Source organism: Fundulus heteroclitus, unplaced genomic scaffold (assembly GCF_011125445.2).
Source record: "Fundulus heteroclitus isolate FHET01 unplaced genomic scaffold, MU-UCD_Fhet_4.1 scaffold_48, whole genome shotgun sequence".
In the NCBI taxonomy this organism is placed as follows: Eukaryota; Metazoa; Chordata; class Actinopteri; order Cyprinodontiformes; family Fundulidae; genus Fundulus; species Fundulus heteroclitus.
The window spans coordinates 1,238,924-1,257,227 of record NW_023396901.1 but is presented as its reverse complement, the minus strand read 5'-3'; the positions used below and the strand labels follow the sequence as shown (position 1 = coordinate 1,257,227).

The 18,304-nt window shown below is 39.2% G+C and overlaps 1 protein-coding gene across 1 annotated transcript in view; it reads right to left on the bottom strand.

Annotated features, from left to right (window-relative positions):
- LOC105936009 (alpha-1,6-mannosylglycoprotein 6-beta-N-acetylglucosaminyltransferase B) overlaps positions 1–18,304 on the bottom strand; it is a 119,637-nt gene that overhangs the window by 30,045 nt on the left and 71,288 nt on the right. The window contains exon 9 of the mRNA XM_036132171.1: positions 3,465–3,596. Coding sequence (XP_035988064.1) covers positions 3,465–3,596 — 132 coding nt within the window. The remainder of the gene's footprint in view (positions 1–3,464; positions 3,597–18,304) is intronic.

Genomic DNA, 18,304 nt, shown 5'->3' with positions numbered 1-18,304 from the left:
GCTCACATTTTGACGTAAAATTTAAGTACTAAGCTGTCGTTATTTAATGGCTTCAGTAGAATATTATACCTTCAGTGGGAGATGCAGGGGCCACTTTATTGCACACCTTATTAAAATCCTAGCATAATTTGACCATTTTACATTGTTTTAAAATTTATCTTTTCATAAATGTATTGACTAGCTAGAACAGAAGTCTCCGGTAGAAGTCAAACACTTATTTGACGTGCACAGCTTGATCAAAGAATGTAAACTAGGAGCTGTAAATGTTATTATTTAAGGAACATTGCAGAGATTGAGATATTGGTGTGCTTGATCGCTCATTCCATTTTTCTCAGGGATGAGATTATTGGATTATTCAAATAGTTCTAAAAGTAGACAAAGTTAATATAACTGTTGCATTGGTACATTGATGTTTTTCCCACACGTACAAATAGACCTCTTGTGTCGCTTAAGCCCTTGCCATTTTGCCCTGGATGACAAACATGTCCTTTAATTATTTCCATCCATCCATCCATCCATCCATCCATCCATCCATCCATTTTCATCCATATTTAATTAAAAATAAGAATCACTCTCTCTGCCATCAGTTCCACCTCCAAACTGTTTTGATATTTGACAGACAGATTATATTTGAGCTCTTCTGAGAATCCTGCACCGGCCTGAACCACGGCATGCACAAGCCCCCCTCCATTTTTAACTCTGTCACATGAAAGCGATAATGATGTGCAGTAATAAAGTGTTAAAGAATATTTCATGCTTTTTTTTTTATTTCATTTATACCAGGCAGAGTTTTGAGTTGTAAATTTCAAGTTACACTGTTCTCTGATGATTAAGCGATTTCTTATTTATTAAAAAGCATGCACAAAATGGCCTTTTTCTTTTTTGTTTTTGCCCGGTATTAATTTATTTATTCTATTTGATCATTTGTTTTGATTGTGGCAGCGGAAATAAATATATAAGTGAGATATATCCTTCTTTAATCTTTTATTTTATGGCTGATGGATGCCCTGTTTGTTTGGTCTGAGCACCTGTCCTAACAAAATGTCTGTCCACGTGTCTGCCTATGAGAAACGTGCTGCTAACACCATGACCACAGGATGATTAAAATGTGCCAGTGTGTTCCTCGAGCTACTCAAATTGATCTTCCGTCAGCTTCTGGCATCACAGCGTGTTTGGAAATGATCACGAACTAGAAACTACTGCGACAAATCAAATTAGTGCAAGATCATGTTTCCACAGCTTCACACTGGTCAACTGGATTGTTGAAAATGGAAGGTACACAAATATGCTTGACAAGTGGACTTAGCTGAAGCTTACATGTGTTGATCTGCAACATGTGCTCTATCAGAGAGCTTTCAGAGGCCTGACATGAAGTGAGCAGCGTTGGCAGGTTGCAGACCCCAGAATCAGGGGTCTGCAACCTGCAGTTCTGAAACCAGATGTGTTTCTTTAGCCTCTCAGCTCTACCTCTCTGTAACTTCAACCCCTTCCTACCTGGAACCATAATATTCTGTTTTAGATCAAACTTGCTAAAAATACAAAAATGTTCTGTTGGATTTTGGAGTGAGATGGACCTGCATGCCAGAATAAATGCCTTAATAAAACCAAAACAGGAAAACTGTTGAGAAAACACCACACTCATAATGCATTACATTGGACGCTAAAACTAGTTTTTACCACTTGAATAAACAGAATATTGTGGTTCTGGGTAGGAAGGGGTTGAAGTTACAGAGAGGTAATTTAAGGCATTTATACTGCCATGCAGGTCTATCTCACTCCAAAATCCAACAGAAAAAAATTATATTTTCAACAATTTTATCTAAATTAGGGGGCTAAATTTTTTAACCAAACACACTAATAGATCAAACTGAATTTTCGTTAGGAGCCCTCATCTATTGTCGCTGGGTGGAGATGCAGCACAGACGAGCAGTGGGATGTCGCTGCAGTTTAATGGATCTGTCAATTCTAACGTTTCTCAAACCATTAAACCATAATACAGGCAAGCAGCCAAAACAACAGCACATATGTTAACTTTGATTTAAACCATTGAAGATTTTGTTAGGTAACTGTCTTAAAACCGAATCAGTAACTTATCAAAAACAAAACACCAACGTCGTAGAGCAATAAAAGGGACTTCATGGTTCAATTTCACAAACATTTTGCTTTCTGATGACGAAAGCATTTTACCTGAGTGAGAGCAGCTTTTTTGGAAATAAATAAAAAAAAAAAAATTCACAGACAACAAGAGACAATACAAAGGATGACAAAAAGAGGACAAGGTTGTACAACGACATAAATGGTGAATAATGTTGTGACCTAACTTTAGCACAAACAGTACAGAAATGTGTTTGTTTCTTTTATTATTTCTCTGCTGCTTGGCAATACATTGTATAACCTTGAAAGCCTGTTTATTTCCATTTCTTTCTTGACATGGGTACCACATTTGTAATAAATATACATTTGGGGACTGTGCCCATTAATAATTTGCCAGGGGACGACCACGGACATTTTGGAGGATAAAGTTCAATCCCTGAGAGTGGAGATGTGGGATTTCTACTGGTTGTAGAATCTTATCTCCTGATCTTTCTGCATTGAGAGTGTCCGCAATGATGACAAAGTTGATTTCCCAGTGAGGGAGATGCTGCACCATACCATGAGGCGGCTGTCTGGAATTGGCTGAAAGGATTTGGCTAACTTTCCAAACCACGGCGGCATTGTCCTGACAAATATTGTCCCATTTAAGGTGAAGTAAACAAGTTCATTAACGGTATGAGATTCACTACCAAGAAGAATTGTTAAAATGCAGAAAGAAGCTGAACAAACACACATTTTCTGCATTTTTCTTTCTAAGTTGACCCGTTTTCAGCTTTATTTCAGACACTAATTCACAATGTTTACATAGGGAACTAATTAATTAAAAACTGAACGAACTGTACTTACCAGCTGTTGTTAAAGAGATATGTAGTATTTCAGCGTTACAAAAGATGTCTCCTGACATCACATATTTACTAGCAATGTACATTTTGTAGTGTTGTGCTATTATTTTTTGTGCTATATTATTTTTAATGTTGGATGAGTAACATAAATAAAGCACGCATGATTTTCATCAGTTTCTAAAAACAAGTAATGAATTTGACTGCTATTTTGGGTAAAAACAGCCCAGCAGTATAATAAAACCAATACAATTAACTTTCTGCACATTGCGTATGTGTTATTAGACATAAATTAATACTTTACCACAGCCTGCAATGCAGTTAAAGATTAGGCCACTCTGCTGCCTCAACGATGCACATTGTCTGGCTTTAACGGTCCTCTGAATATGGTTGTTCTTCTGGATTAGATCATTTTACTTAAAGATACATCAATCCACCTCTCACAGGCCGAAAGCGAAGTTGACAATGAAATGGAGGAGGCCGTATTTGACAGGGAAGGCACAAAGAGCAGAGAAAACAAAGTGGACTGACTTGTGCTTCCTTAGAGACAGGCCCATGTGCTGCTTCATTTGCTGCAATCCGTGGTAGTCCGTGTACATGAGGTCAAAGGGTAAAGGTCCTGTCAGGGGGCAGCTTCCTCTTCCAGGTGGGACACCCAAAAACCTGTAGAGAGATCAGATGTGGTGTAATTGTCACGGTGCAGAGCAATGCATGACCTTTAGAGAATATATGCATTTAACGCTTGAACCTTCACACTAACAGATCCAACTTTCAGCTAAAAATAAGAACATACTGAAAACTGTTTCCCGAAATATAGTATGATGTTGTTAATATGGTAAAAGGAAAGGAAAGTTCTGGCAGTAATGAGATATGCTTGCATGTAACACATCTAAGAGGCTATCTTCATCAATGCCAGGCAACATTTTCCCCCAAAGAGGAGTCTCACAGCTGTTCTTTACAACTTGTTCAGACTTTTACACAAAATGAATGGATTAGACGAGCCTCACACTCACATATTCTGAGTGAAGCTTGTATGATCAAAAAAGTTGTTTTCCAGAACAGTTTTTGCTACAATACCAGCAGGAGCAAACCAAACCCTTGAAATGCTGGCATTATCTGTGAAAGGGGCTCTTCTTCTGACATGTGTGCTAATTAGCCTTTATGTGTGTAATTCTATACATAAAATTTACATCACTCTGCAATATATTACAAGGCTTGGCACATTCTGTGGCTGTTTTGTTGAAGCCCAGTATCAGGAAGCTGCTGACTGAAAAAAAATAAATACTAAACGGGCTGTAAATTAACCTAAACAGTCAAAAAAAGGTTTCATGTTTTCTTTTTTAATCAGCAACACTGGTGCATAACATTTTTTATTTATTTTTTGCATTGTAACAGAGTAATGAGACAGGAAGGGGCAAGATAAAACATATTACAGTTGAGTACAGTATATAAATACAGTCAAAGGACATCCCATATAAGATCAAGTTATTTCTCTGGAAAACAACGTTGTTCAGTTGAACTTAAACAATATTTACCCTGCCTTTATTTACCAGACAAAAAAGATTTTTTTTCTAACCGAAGGAAAAGTTAGGCCATCCCACTCCCTAAAAGTTAGTTTTAGCCTAACTATTAGGGAGGGGGGGGGGGGGGGGTCCTGAAACATCTTTAGCTGAAATAACTTTGTTAATTACATGTAGCCATCGTCCAGTCTCTGGCACTGGTCACAACAAAACAAAACGTACGTCATATTCAGTGTTTGTGTTATTAAAGTACAGAAATGTTTTAGAATATGTTTTTTTTTTTTTTTTTTTTTTTTTTACTTTGTGTTTATATGTCTCAGTTTTCTTCTCACTACAAATGAAATTATTTTGACTTTTATATGACATTTTATGTTTGCATTTTCTGGTTCATCGTTATCTTTGCATACATGTACTTTTGCTTAACCATTGCTTTGCACTTGGAGTGATGTTTGACTGAAATTTGATTGATTGATTGATTGATTGATTGGACAAATTTTAGACTCAAACACAATTCCAAATGTTTTGATTCAACAATAAAATAAAAAAAGAGCATATCAAATCAATTAAACAAGAAAGGAAATATAAACCTTTTGTACAAGTTGCACTATGCCTCATCGTCATAAAAGCCAGCATGAAAATAAAGAGAGGTTATAAGCAGAAAAAAGACACTATGCTCTAAAAATACGCTTTCTGAAGTAAATGACAACACAGTCAGGCATAGCGCTTCAACAATCCCTTTCACATGTGGGCTAAGTTCCACCATGAAAGTTTTCCTGTGCTTTGGACCCAGCCCATTGAGATGCTGACACAAATTATGGTCTTTGGTTGTTTTTTATTTGCCTGGAGACGAATCTAGTTCTGCTTTGTTTTTCAGAATAGTTTATTATTGCAGCAAACAAAAGCACTAATGGGCTTTTGAGAACCTCGCAAAGAACTGAGATATACGCACATGTTTTTGTCTGAATGGTTTAAAATGAAAAAAATCTGTTATCCTGTCACAGCCTCGTTGTGGGTCCTGATCCCCATCAGTGATTTTCTGAATTGGGATGTTTGGTTCCCGTAAACACTGAACACAAACCCTCATGTTGTCTTCTGAAATCAAATTACATCAGCTTTATCTTCATTTGGTTGAAGGAAGCATAATACATCCACTTGGGAACATAGATAAGCACGCGTGTAGATATATTTGTTCAGCAACATAAGGGAATGGATCTGAGTGTCTCAGCTGCACGGCTCTGATAAGAAAACCTGGAGTTGCAGTTCAAACAAACAGGCATATGTTATAAAACTTTGTGTACTGTGAATGAATGAATGAATTAATTATTGAATGAATGCTACTCACAGAAAACGGTTGCAATCGACGAGAAAAAGTCAAATCTTACCAAAAATGCTTTGAAGAAAACGCCATGCCATCACAAACCCTTCTTTTTTTAAAATAATGTTTCCATGTTTCTTACAGCACACAGTCTCGTGAGTAACTGTGGCTTAATTTAATATATATATATATATATATATATATATATATATATATATATATATATATATATATATATATATGTAGTTTACATGTTTTCCTGTTTTCCACAGTTCTCCCTCTGAGCTTTTTCTCCAAATGATCCGTGATCCAAAAAGCAATGCAGGTAAAACCTCCACTTCATTTACAAATACGTCTGTGAAAATGGGCAAGGCTCTGAAGAACTTAAAAACTGAAAGACCCCACAGGAAGACAAGAAAAAGCCCGAAATGTGCGTCATCGCAGCTTTTGACAAACGTAATAACTGATACTGACAGCATATCCTATCAGGTCGTGCTGGTGAAGATTCTCAGTCATCCAGGTCATGGTCATTCCAAAAAAAGGTAAAAAACAAAGCAACTGGACTTGTTTTCCGTAGTTGAAGACGTTTCGCTTCCTCTCCCGGAAGCTTTCTCAATTCAAAAAGTCTGGAGTAATGATGAGTAACAAGCTTTATACCATTCCAGACAAAGGCCTGTAATGGCTTAGATAACATGCAAATTCAACCGAAACAGGACCACCCCTTAGTAATGGGCGGTCGTTAAAACCATTAAGCCAGCGGAATGGACCGAAACTGGTCCACTCCTCTGTAACGAGGAGTCGTTAGAGTTGTTATTGGCTTGGCTTAAAGGAACAATGTTTTAATCACCTGAATGAGGGTGAGAGTTAAATTGACGATTGGCTGGAATTAATCCTATAGCTGTGTTGTAAGTTTTTGAGAGTTGGAACCTAAGGCCTCCTCCTCTGTTTAAGGTTGGTCTTTCTCTCTTGACGTAGATGGCTTCCTTCACACCCCTTTCAAACCATCTGTCTTCTTTGTCCAAAATGTGAACATTTTGGTCCTCAAAAGAGTGTCCTTTGTCCTTTAGGTGTAAGTGGACAGCAGAGTCTTGACCTGAGGAGGTAGCTCTCCTGTGTTGAGCCATGCGTCTGTGGAGAGGTTGTTTGGTTTCTCCAATATAAAGATCAGAACATTCCTCACTGCACTGAACTGCATACACCACTCCGCTCATCTTAGGTTTGGGGGTTTTGTCCTTGGGATGCACCAGCCTCTGTCTGAGGGTCCTGTTTGGTTTGAAATGTACTGGGATTTTATGTTTGGAGAAAATCCTCTTGAGTTTTTCAGAGACTCCAATGGCTTCCTTCACACCCCTTTCAAACCATCTGTCTTCTTTGTCCAAAATGTGAACATTTTGGTCCTCAAAAGAGTGTCCTTTGTCCTTTAGGTGTAAGTGGACAGCAGAGTCTTGACCTGAGGAGGTAGCTCTCCTGTGTTGAGCCATGCGTCTGTGGAGAGGTTGTTTGGTTTCTCCAATATAAAGATCAGAACATTCCTCACTGCACTGAACTGCATACACCACTCCGCTCATCTTAGGTTTGGGGGTTTTGTCCTTGGGATGCACCAGTCACCAGGGATGGAGTCTCTGAAAAACTCAAGAGGATTTTCTCCAAACATAAAATCCCAGTACATTTCAAACCAAACAGGACCCTCAGACAGAGGCTGGTGCATCCCAAGGACAAAACCCCCAAACCTAAGATGAGCGGAGTGGTGTATGCAGTTCAGTGCAGTGAGGAATGTTCTGATCTTTATATTGGAGAAACCAAACAACCTCTCCACAGACGCATGGCTCAACACAGGAGAGCTACCTCCTCAGGTCAAGACTCTGCTGTCCACTTACACCTAAAGGACAAAGGACACTCTTTTGAGGACCAAAATGTTCACATTTTGGACAAAGAAGACAGATGGTTTGAAAGGGGTGTGAAGGAAGCCATCTACGTCAAGAGAGAAAGACCAACCTTAAACAGAGGAGGAGGCCTTAGGTTCCAACTCTCAAAAACTTACAACACAGCTATAGGATTAATTCCAGCCAATCGTCAATTTAACTCTCACCCTCATTCAGGTGATTAAAACATTGTTCCTTTAAGCCAAGCCAATAACAACTCTAACGACTCCTCGTTACAGAGGAGTGGACCAGTTTCGGTCCATTCCGCTGGCTTAATGGTTTTAACGACCGCCCATTACTAAGGGGTGGTCCTGTTTCGGTTGAATTTGCATGTTATCTAAGCCATTACAGGCCTTTGTCTGGAATGGTATAAAGCTTGTTACTCATCATTACTCCAGACTTTTTGAATTGAGAAAGCTTCCGGGAGAGGAAGCGAAACGTCTTCAACTACGGAAAACAAGTCCAGTTGCTTTGTTTTTTACCTTTTTTTGGAATCCTATCAGGTCCAATCAGATTTGCATAATGACTGTTCCTCAGAGCTCTCAGCATGGCAGTCTAATAACGCACAGACTTCCCATCATTATTCAGTTCAGTCCTGCGTATTGTCGGATCAGAACTCAACTAAAGATTGTGCGGCTGCACATGTAGACCTGTGAGTGCTGAACAGCAGATGGGGAAGAGAGGGACGACTGCATGCTAACATGCGTGAATTGCCAGGCCGACTGTTTGTAACAGAAACAGCAAGGGTGTCTTTAAATAGGACATTCACAGCCAGTCAGAAGTTTATGCAAACTCGTCATCGGCATGAAATTTATTCATTTCTGGATATTTATGAGTTATTTAGACAGTTATTTTACTAAGACAACAAACCTCGTAAGAACTAAAAATGGGGCTGGGGTCCCAAATTTAAATTTATTGTAGATTTTCTCTAATTATGTAGTTGGTTTAGGTTGGTTTACTGGCAAAGAGCCAACTCCTGAGGATAGTTTCAGACATTTTCATTAGGATTGAGGCTATTCCATGCCATCCCAGTGGCTTGAACTTATCCTCCATCTGCAAATGTGTGTTTAGGATTATTTTTTCTTTGGAGCACCCACATGTGTCCATCTGACTCAAACTGACACTCTCAAATGAAAGAAAATTGGTCATGATGCTCAGGAGCAACCCAGAAACTACAGTGACTTAAGCCAGAGGAGGATGCTGGATCACCATTGTTACCGTTTACAGTGAAACGAGTTTAACCTCAATATGAAAAAGATTTTTAAGCAAAGAAAAATCTTTAGTTGACTCCAATCAAGCATAATTCGATTATAAAAAAAAACCTTTGAAAAGAGCACAGACAGACCAAAGATTAGTAAGAGTGCCTGATCTGCAATAATCAGTAAAGTGTAAAAGGAAGTCAGAATACATTTTAAGCACCTAACGGCCTCCCTGCAGAGACTGATAAATATTTATGAATTCCCCCACCACTGAACAACAATGTTGCTCAGATCAGCACCGCACGGAGAGAGCCCTGGCTCTACCGAAAGGCGTTTACAGTTTACTGAGACAAAAGTCTAATAAATAACACTAAATCCCAGCTCATTTTCACAGCTCTGTCTGACGTCAATCCTGTGGCAATTATTCTGTTTATGACCATGGTTCCGTTTCGATGGGAGCTTCTTTTAAAGATAGTTTTTGGTTTGAAAAAGATTATGTAAATATAATTATTTTTTTATTCGAGCAATGTGTCTTCGCTTAATGACACATAGTACCATTTGTCCTGTTCATGTGTTTTTAATGCTTATTTTACATCTTCAATTGTAGCTAACATGTCTACGGTTCTGGTGACTTCTTGACATTTTCTGTCTGGCCTTATTTTAATTGTTGAAAACAAGTCTGTTGTATTTAAAAGGGAAATCTAAACTAACTTAGGGATGCGTGATATAATAGTTTGCTACGATCTAATACATGGAGATAAGATTAATCAACCCAGTCGTTTCCCTGTATCCAAGAATGGCATCAGTTTCATAACTAATCATTCACTGAAAAGGTAAAGAAAACAATGAAAGCATCCAGTTAAAAGAGATGGGAGAGCAGAACAACACATCAGCACTGTAGAAACACAATGCTGAACGGGGAAAAGTCTAAAGGTTGATCCAACGGGTTTAGAAACTTTTTTTTTTGTCAAATTCTCTTTGTTTGCATTTTTTTGCAGTTGGGAGACAAATCTATGACCTTTTTACTCTTTACAGATCTGGCTCAAAAACAACCCAACACCGATAAATACCTGCGAAACAAGAGCCTATCGATCCGTCCTTGGATGGTAAACACATCTAGTCAGCACTGCAGCCTTCTGGACGCTGACGCATCGGTCACTTCTCTTACAGTAGGTGGGATAATGAGCAGAGCGTGAGCCAACCTTGGCTTTAAGGGTGATTTTACCTGGTGGAGGATGTGTGGATCCGTCCGTACTCGCACAAACAGCAGAGGTTTTAGGCTAAGCTATATGTTTGTCCATTCAGGATCCTCGTCACAGTAAGCCTTTAAGCTGAACAACTTTACAAGACTATAAACTTTGTCCAAGTTTCACTCATGCAAAACCCTTTAGTTTAGCTGAAATAAATGGATGCCGTGTCTTAGTTTTGCAAGTGTTTTTCTTTTTCTTTTTTTTTGCATAAGGATTAACTGACCATCTGGGAATTAAAGTTCAATGTCTTATTAGTGCCCTCAAATAATCAGTGATTGAGTAATGCGATTAGGGAAATGCCGCAGCATTCGAGGACCCCTCGTGGGAACTCTGAGTTGGGAGGATTATGGTGTGGAGGGTTGTGTTAAAAAATGAGAGGAAGCCTTGCTTAGCTTGTGATCAAATGTGCATGGTGTCTCTTCCAACTGTTAGTAGGACGAGACAAATACACAATTGTGCGATAGTTGTGTGACAGTTTTCAGTTGTATGACTAATGTGTTCGTAAAAGCACGTTTGGGCATTTTTATTGTTTGTTGGGGTTCCAAAAATTCACTAATAACTGCTGTAAAAATAGTTTTTAGTTATTAAAACGTTTGTTAGGTTATTTGTTGTGTATGGAGTGCATTGTGTACTTTCTGGCCCCTCTTTTTCTCCTTCCATTGCTCATATGTAGCTGTATGACTCTCTCCACAGCGACACCTTCTGTTTAGATGAGTAACTGCACTCAGCGATGCCACAACTCGTTTGGTCCATTTACCCATGTACACATATGATATGCAGAAACCTGTTTGTTATTTAGGCCAATAAATACTTTGACAGAACGTCTGTAAATGATGCAATAATATTAAAACAAAAAACATTTCACCCGATTTAAAATACTTTGTACAGAAGCTAAAGACGTCAAGCCATCCAAAACCAATACTTTTCCACTGACAAGTATCTATGAGCTTTATTTTAAAAGCCTGATCGATCCCCTTTCGTTACTCTTAGTTTATATCATCTAGTAATGAAGAACCTAGCTTTGCAAAATGTGTACCTATCTAAGATTAACATTTCTGATTTGTAAGTCTATTTGTGAGCTGTATATAATATAAAAAGCAATTTTATATCACTAATTTCAATTTCCTACAGCAGAGACTACATTTGCACAATTATGATGCATGAGATATCGAGGTGTTTAATTTGCAAACAGCATTTGTAAGTGAAATAAAAGTGCTTGATCGAGCCCATTAAATATGCATAAGCTACTCTTATAAAAATCCAACATATATAGTACAGTTTTATAATTTTGTTAGCTTTTTTTTGAAAGCCAGGCAAATTCCCTTTTCATTTTTGCTTTGGGTCTATCAGAAATTTAAAGCCATAATGGCACTCTTTAAAAAGATGATCCTGATGAGTATATATGGGTTTTAAACTCTTCTTCTTCACTCTCCACTCAGATCAATACCCAGATATTATACAGTGTCACAATCTTGCCTATGCAGATAGTAATGCTGGATAGCGCCCGTAGTTTTTAGGAAGGCTTTCATGCAATGAAAAATGGTTATCGCTCCACTATAACCGGAGGTTAGTGTGGTAAGGGATTTTGGTTGTAGCTGATTTAATGCAAACATAACTAGCAGTGATGTTTCAGTGTGGACAACAAACACCAAAAGCAATTTTTACATCTCTAACGTTCCTTAAAAGAATTTACAATTCACACAAACTGCAGGTTCATAAGTGAAAAATAGATGCACGCCACTCCTTTGTGATTCCCCTAATCTTGCTTAGCATGCATTTTTCATGTGCAACACATCAGAGTTGGGAGTTTGGGGTCGAATCAAGACGTGTGCCTGCTTTCATAGTTTCATGCTGACGCGCATTAATGCGAGAGCAGATGTGTTATAGTGACTCCGAGCAGAACCTGCCCGTGCTCTGCACAGATCCACCAAGGCTGCCGCTCTTCTTCGGCTTAATTGGATATATGCAAATTTAGAGACACTCGGAGAAGAGAAAGGGATTAAAACAAATTAAAGAGACAGGAGTCCGCTCATGCACACGTACAGTACAGATGCACTTAAAGGCAACAACAAACTCTCTTTATCCCTCTGAAATATTCACGGAGCAAACGCATTAGATTAAAGGATAAGGATGGCTTTCCTTTTATCTTTTTATCATTACCAACAAATCCTGTAGAAAAAAAAAGGCTAGACTCTCTAACGGATTTAACGCTCTAAGAACTAAATGTGCAAAGTCTGATGGAGCTAATTTTTTATGACACTTTATTCCACTCTTTACCAAAAACAGCACATACAATAAGGCCATGCAAATGCAAACTGGTGGGTTCATTAATGTTTTCATCAGCAACATATCAATGGAGGTACTCATTAAATTTCATTTTGCACATATATCTTGCTCATATGGATTTCTTAGGTCTTGTACTGAGTTTACTTCATCTCAAAGCAAGTGTACCCCCAAAGAAAGAAACATCCCCAGCTGTGATGAACTGTCAGGGGCTCTCAGGCTGATTCCAAAAAGAGAAAATCCATCCGCATTAAGAACAATGAGGAAAAAAGGCACATTGCAAAATTCAGCTCATTGTAACAACAAGAGTAAGTCTGTGTAAGCTGCTAAATCCTCAACCGAAGTGTGAAAGGAAGACGGCTGCTAGCTTTTGAAGAAAAAGAGTGTCATATTACCGACATTAACTGGCTAGTTAGCAAGGTTTGCGTAGGCTTGCATGTGTGTTACACAAGGGTTACGGCGGTGGAGAGTGCAGCAATGCGGAGGGTGTGACAAGAATGTCTCTCAGGTAAAGTTGGAAAGCATTTTATGCACCCCTGAAGCCCAAAAACCAGTAGAAAATGGCAACAGTTGTAGACCAGGTTAACTACGCAATTAGCCACACAGGCTAAATTATATCAGACATTTTTCAGCTTTAACGCATTAAAATATTGTAGTTACATGTTCACTAAGGTTGTGCCGTATGTGCGATACTCATTTAAAGTCTTAAAAACTGCCTGTCACTGTATATTAGCGCCGGATATCAAAAACTCCTGACTTTTCTGACTCGAATTGTTAATTATTCTGAAAGTCCGCCCATCACCGTCAACCACCGCCGCTGGGCATTATTTTTTTTCTGCTTCACAGCTGGCCTCTTCAACTACTGGAGACTCGGCACGGTGAACGATAAAGGGAGACGGCTGCAGAAACAAATGAGGGAAGACACTGCACAGTGACACGGGATGACTTTTTAATGGAGTGGCACAAACGTCCAGCAGGGAGGGGAATTGGCAGGCGCGTCTGTGGGACAGGAATATACGGAGGGTTGAGGGGCAGTTGGAAGGAGGCCTCTCACGGTGAGAGGAATGACATGGGCCACAAGGAGGGCTGCCAGGCAGCGGGAGTGGGGTCTGGCATGCTAAAGAGAGCACTTGAGTCAGGAAGACTGCAGGTGGAGAGAAATCGCAGATGGTCTGGCTTCTGAGCTCAAACAATGCACAGTTTTTTTTCTGGAAATTGTATTAAGAGGTTAAAAAAATAAAGTGCATATATCTTTAAATACCACATCCAGGGTAATTTTTTTTTACATGTTAAAGGGACGGGTTGTTTCAGAAGGGGCATCCACCATAAGAAATCTTGTGTTCAAATCTGTGTGCAAGTTGTAATGATTAGCTGTGACTGGCCCTGAATAACAGGAGCAGCCTCACATGCTTGTCTTATTCACATGTGATGTGATCCTCTCACACAAACCTAATATATTTATATACATATACATATGCATATACATATATATATGGAAGGTTTTAGCTCTACTGCTGTCGGACAATTCAAAGATGCCTTGAGAGGTGAGCCAACATCAGAAAACAGCCTTCATACTTTTTTCACATTTTGTAATGCCACAGCCACTAATTTAATTTTATAATTTCTGGGATTTGTATGACAAACCAACACAAAGTAGCGCATAATTGTGTTTGAAAAAATTCACAAAATCAGACTGTGTTGGAGAAATGAGAATGTAAGCATTTTATTTCTATCAAGTTACAGGTATTTGGTTTGTTTAAGAGTTTGCTTTCAGGAAGGTTCTGTTGTATTTAACCTTAGACAGGGAGAACAAATGGTTCTCCCAGATAAGGCTGCAACAAAGCTTTCTCCCATATTTGTTTTCCACCCCCATGTTGTAAATTCCTGAATCCTTCTGACCCAACCCTCCTGACCCCCTCTTTGATGTGTGACAATAAAGACAAGAGGACAGAAATGACCCGACGCAGATGATACTAAACTTTCAGGGAGTGTAGTTCTCCGTTTGGGTATCTTCTGTCCTTTTCTATAGAAATGTCTAAAACTTGTGTTATGTGGTTTTCATTCTAGGATAAAAGGGGTTATATTTAATAACCCTATCAGACTGGATATTTGGTGTAGACACATTTTAAAGCTTTTTCCACCATTTCTCATTTGGATTTATGTCTGGACTTTGGCGAGGCTATTCTAAAATAAAATATCTAAATCTTTCAATTTTAAAGTCATTTTCCTGCTGGAAGTTGAACCACGGCCCCAGCTTAATCAATTTCTAAAGTTTTTTTTATTTTTTGTCGTTGCCAGGACTGTCCTGTATTTTGCTCCATCCATCTTACCAACTCTGACCAGCTTCCCTATCGCTGGTGAAGAAAGACGCCCCCACAGCAAGATGTTGCCTCCCCATGTTTCACAGGAGCTTCTTTTCTGCTTCTCCTGTCAGTTTACCTGGATGGCCTTGCCTTGGACGGATTGCTGTTTCGTAATTTTTCCATTTTTAGGAGTTAAATCAAACAATGGTGCATCAGATTTTAAAATCCGGGGTTAGTTTGCCACAACCTCACCTTGCTTTGACTTTCTCCACAGGTTTCCCCAGATATTGGTCCTTAACTTTGGTTTCCGCAAAGTTTGTTTACTAATGTTTTTTAACAGACTTCTGAGGCCTTTGCAGAACCGCTGGATTTGAACTAAATACGTCACACACAAGTGTACCTATTATTTAGGTGACTTCTGAAGGCAACTGGTTGTACAAAATATTATTTCAAGGTATCATATGGCAGGGAGTAAATATCACTGTCTCAATTGTTTTACATTAATGTATGCATTGAAGCAAAAATCTAAAATAGGTCAAAGTAAATGGAGACTTTGACAAGACGTTGTAGCTTCAAGATTCACATCAGCCTACAGCAGAACACAAAAACTGTACATTTGATGCATAAAATCTGTCAACATACTTGCTTTACAAGACAATTACGCAAAATAAAAACATAATAAATTAAAGCAAAGACAAATACTGCCGGTAAAATCCAGGATATAGGAGCTCCACAGTAATCGAACGTTAGTAACAAATGTTTAGAGCAAAATCCAAAAGAAATCCAAAACTCTTGACTACCCTGCTGCACTATCTCACTGATGATCTCCCAGCTATTTTTAACAAGGCTGCCGTTCTGCTTTTCATCTCAAACCATAGAAACATCAATCTAAATGCTGCGGGCTACGAGTGCATCAGCTCTTATGGAGAGACGCGCAACCTGAGACTGGAAGCGTAAAAAGGGATCGTTGCAGAGGGGCTAAGAGGGAAAACAAAAGAACGTGCTTTGCTTTGAGTATCCTGTCGGCTGTGCATGCCCGTCACTATCGCAGTGTTCAGTGCGGGGTTACCGGCAAATTTACACACGCTTGACCCTCAATCTGACTAGTTTTAAATCATTTCTTCCAGACGCCGACCGCACAATTGAGGCCCACCTCTGCGTGAGCGCTGAGGAAACGGGGTGAAATTACCTGCCGTTTGAGTGGATGTGCTCTGTCAAGATCCTCATGAGACACGAATGTGACAGAAATCTGCAAACAGCTCATGTAAGTCAGATTCACACTCAGCATGCAGAAACCCAGAGAGGAGGGGGACGCCAAGCAACAACAACAACAACAACAACACGTCAAAACGTATTTCAGACTGAGGAAAAAAAACGGAAGTCTGACTGGAGTGTAGAGTTATAGTGGGAGCGATGTGGCAGTAGTGGAGGATGGCGAGAGTGTTTGGAAAAGCATGGAAATATTGTTTTTCTTCAGATTATTTATGGATGACAGCACTATTGCGTGAAACTGTGTGCTTACATTACTCCTCCACTGTCCCCGTAGAAATCCGAGTCCCTGTGCAGCAGCTGTCTCCGTGCTCTTTTTCATTTCCCTCCTCCGGTTATTCACTCTCGAGGCGTCGTGCTGCCACGCTCTGTTGCAGGCTAATTACCTGCGTCGTTCGGGAAGGAGATGCGAAGCAGATCCCCGAGCAGAAGTGACAGGTGTCTTTGTCCTTCTGTAAACTGCTCTAACCCCCCCACTGCCCTCTCCTCCCAAGCTCCCGAACGCGCCACAAGTGTCGGCAGAACTGACAAATCATCTCAAGGCCACTTCATTCCTGACATCAATCCCAATAAATCCAGAATGGGAACAGAAAGTGTACTTATTGTCTCCTTCTGCTACTTCCACTTTATGCCTAAATTGCTATTCTTCTCATGACTCAATATCTTGCAAGAGAAGCTGGTGTAGGAAATTGCTACATTTCTTAAACAAATACCAGAGCTTTGTTTTGAAATTGACTATTAAAATCTGGATGTAAGGAACGAGAGTGCTGTGAGTTGTGGCTAAAGTACGTTTTTGGTTCTCGACTAAAATGTTTCCGCAGTAAAACAGAACATACAGTGTTATGAAAAAGTATGTACCCCCTTACAGATTTCCTTTTTTTGTCACACAAACGTTTTAGATAATCAAGCAGTTTCAAATATGAGGCAAGGATAACTCAAGTAGTTTACATGAGCTATTTATGTTTAAAATACAATTAACTGCATTGATTAGATGTAATTTAATTAGCCAGGCCTCATTACTGTAGAATCAAGAAATTCCTTGAACATAATCTTTCAGACAACATAAAGAAGGCTAAAAGAGCTTAAAATGCAGCACATCATGCCCAAATATAAAAAACGATAATTAAAAAAACAGCTGAGAAAAATAAAGTATTGTCATGTATCAGTCTAAAAATAGTGACAAAGCCATTTGGACTGCAGTAAACCACAGTAAAAGCCATTATCCACACACAGAACAGTGGCAAACCTTCCAAGTTGTGGTCAGTCTCCCCAAATTATTCTGAGAGCACCTAGAAACTAATCTAGGACATCACAAAAGAACCAAGAACATCTGAACTACCAGAGAGGTTGTTGACTCATGAGTCCGAGTCCATGACTGAACATTAACAACGAGACTGGGTAAACGTAGCCTCCATTCGGCAGTACCAAGGCATGTACAGCTGGTAACCCCAACACTAAGGGCTCTCTCACATTTTACAAAAACGTGAGAGGTGACCTGAAAGACTTATGGGAAAATATTCTTTTGATTGACAAGACAAAACAGGAAGGTGTGCATCTCAAACATATTGCTGATAGTGTTAGTCTTGGGCAGCTCCACTTCTTCAAGTCCTGGATGAAAAGTCACAACTGTTGGAACCATGAATCCTGCTTTCTACCCGAAAATCCTGAAGGACAATGTCTGCCCATCGGTTCACGACCTTAAACTCAAAACCACTTGGATTACGCACCAGGGTATAATACAAAAATACTTCTATTGACCTAGTTGGCCAATGAGAAATAGAAACACACTAGCTATCCAATACACAACAAATTACCTGATATGCTTAAATCCAGTAAAGATTCAACTTTACAAAGCTTGGATTTGGCACTATTGGTTGACAAGTTTTATAGAGTGAATTAACTCAGTTTTTCTCAGCAAATTATTGACATGTTACAAAGTTTACCCAGATAACTGTGGACTCATTTGGAAGATACTGTCATATGGCAAAAAGAAGTTTCAGAGTGTGATGTAAGCACAACGTCTTTCAATGTTATGGTTAATTGTGATATTATAAACCTCAACCTAAAATTATGTAATTAGAACCTCCAATTCAATCACTAAACTTAAGAAAATGGAATGCTAAGTCAAATAAAGGTGCTCAATGTATTTGTCAGAGTGTTTTAACCCCGTTTAGCAGTCATGACTGGAACCTATCAGTGTCTCTCTTTGTGGAGGAGGTTCGGCTGACATTATGATTCAGGATGCGGCCTGCATCTTCTGCTGGATGAAGTCGACTCACTCCGACGGATCTTTGCCATCATCCTCAACTC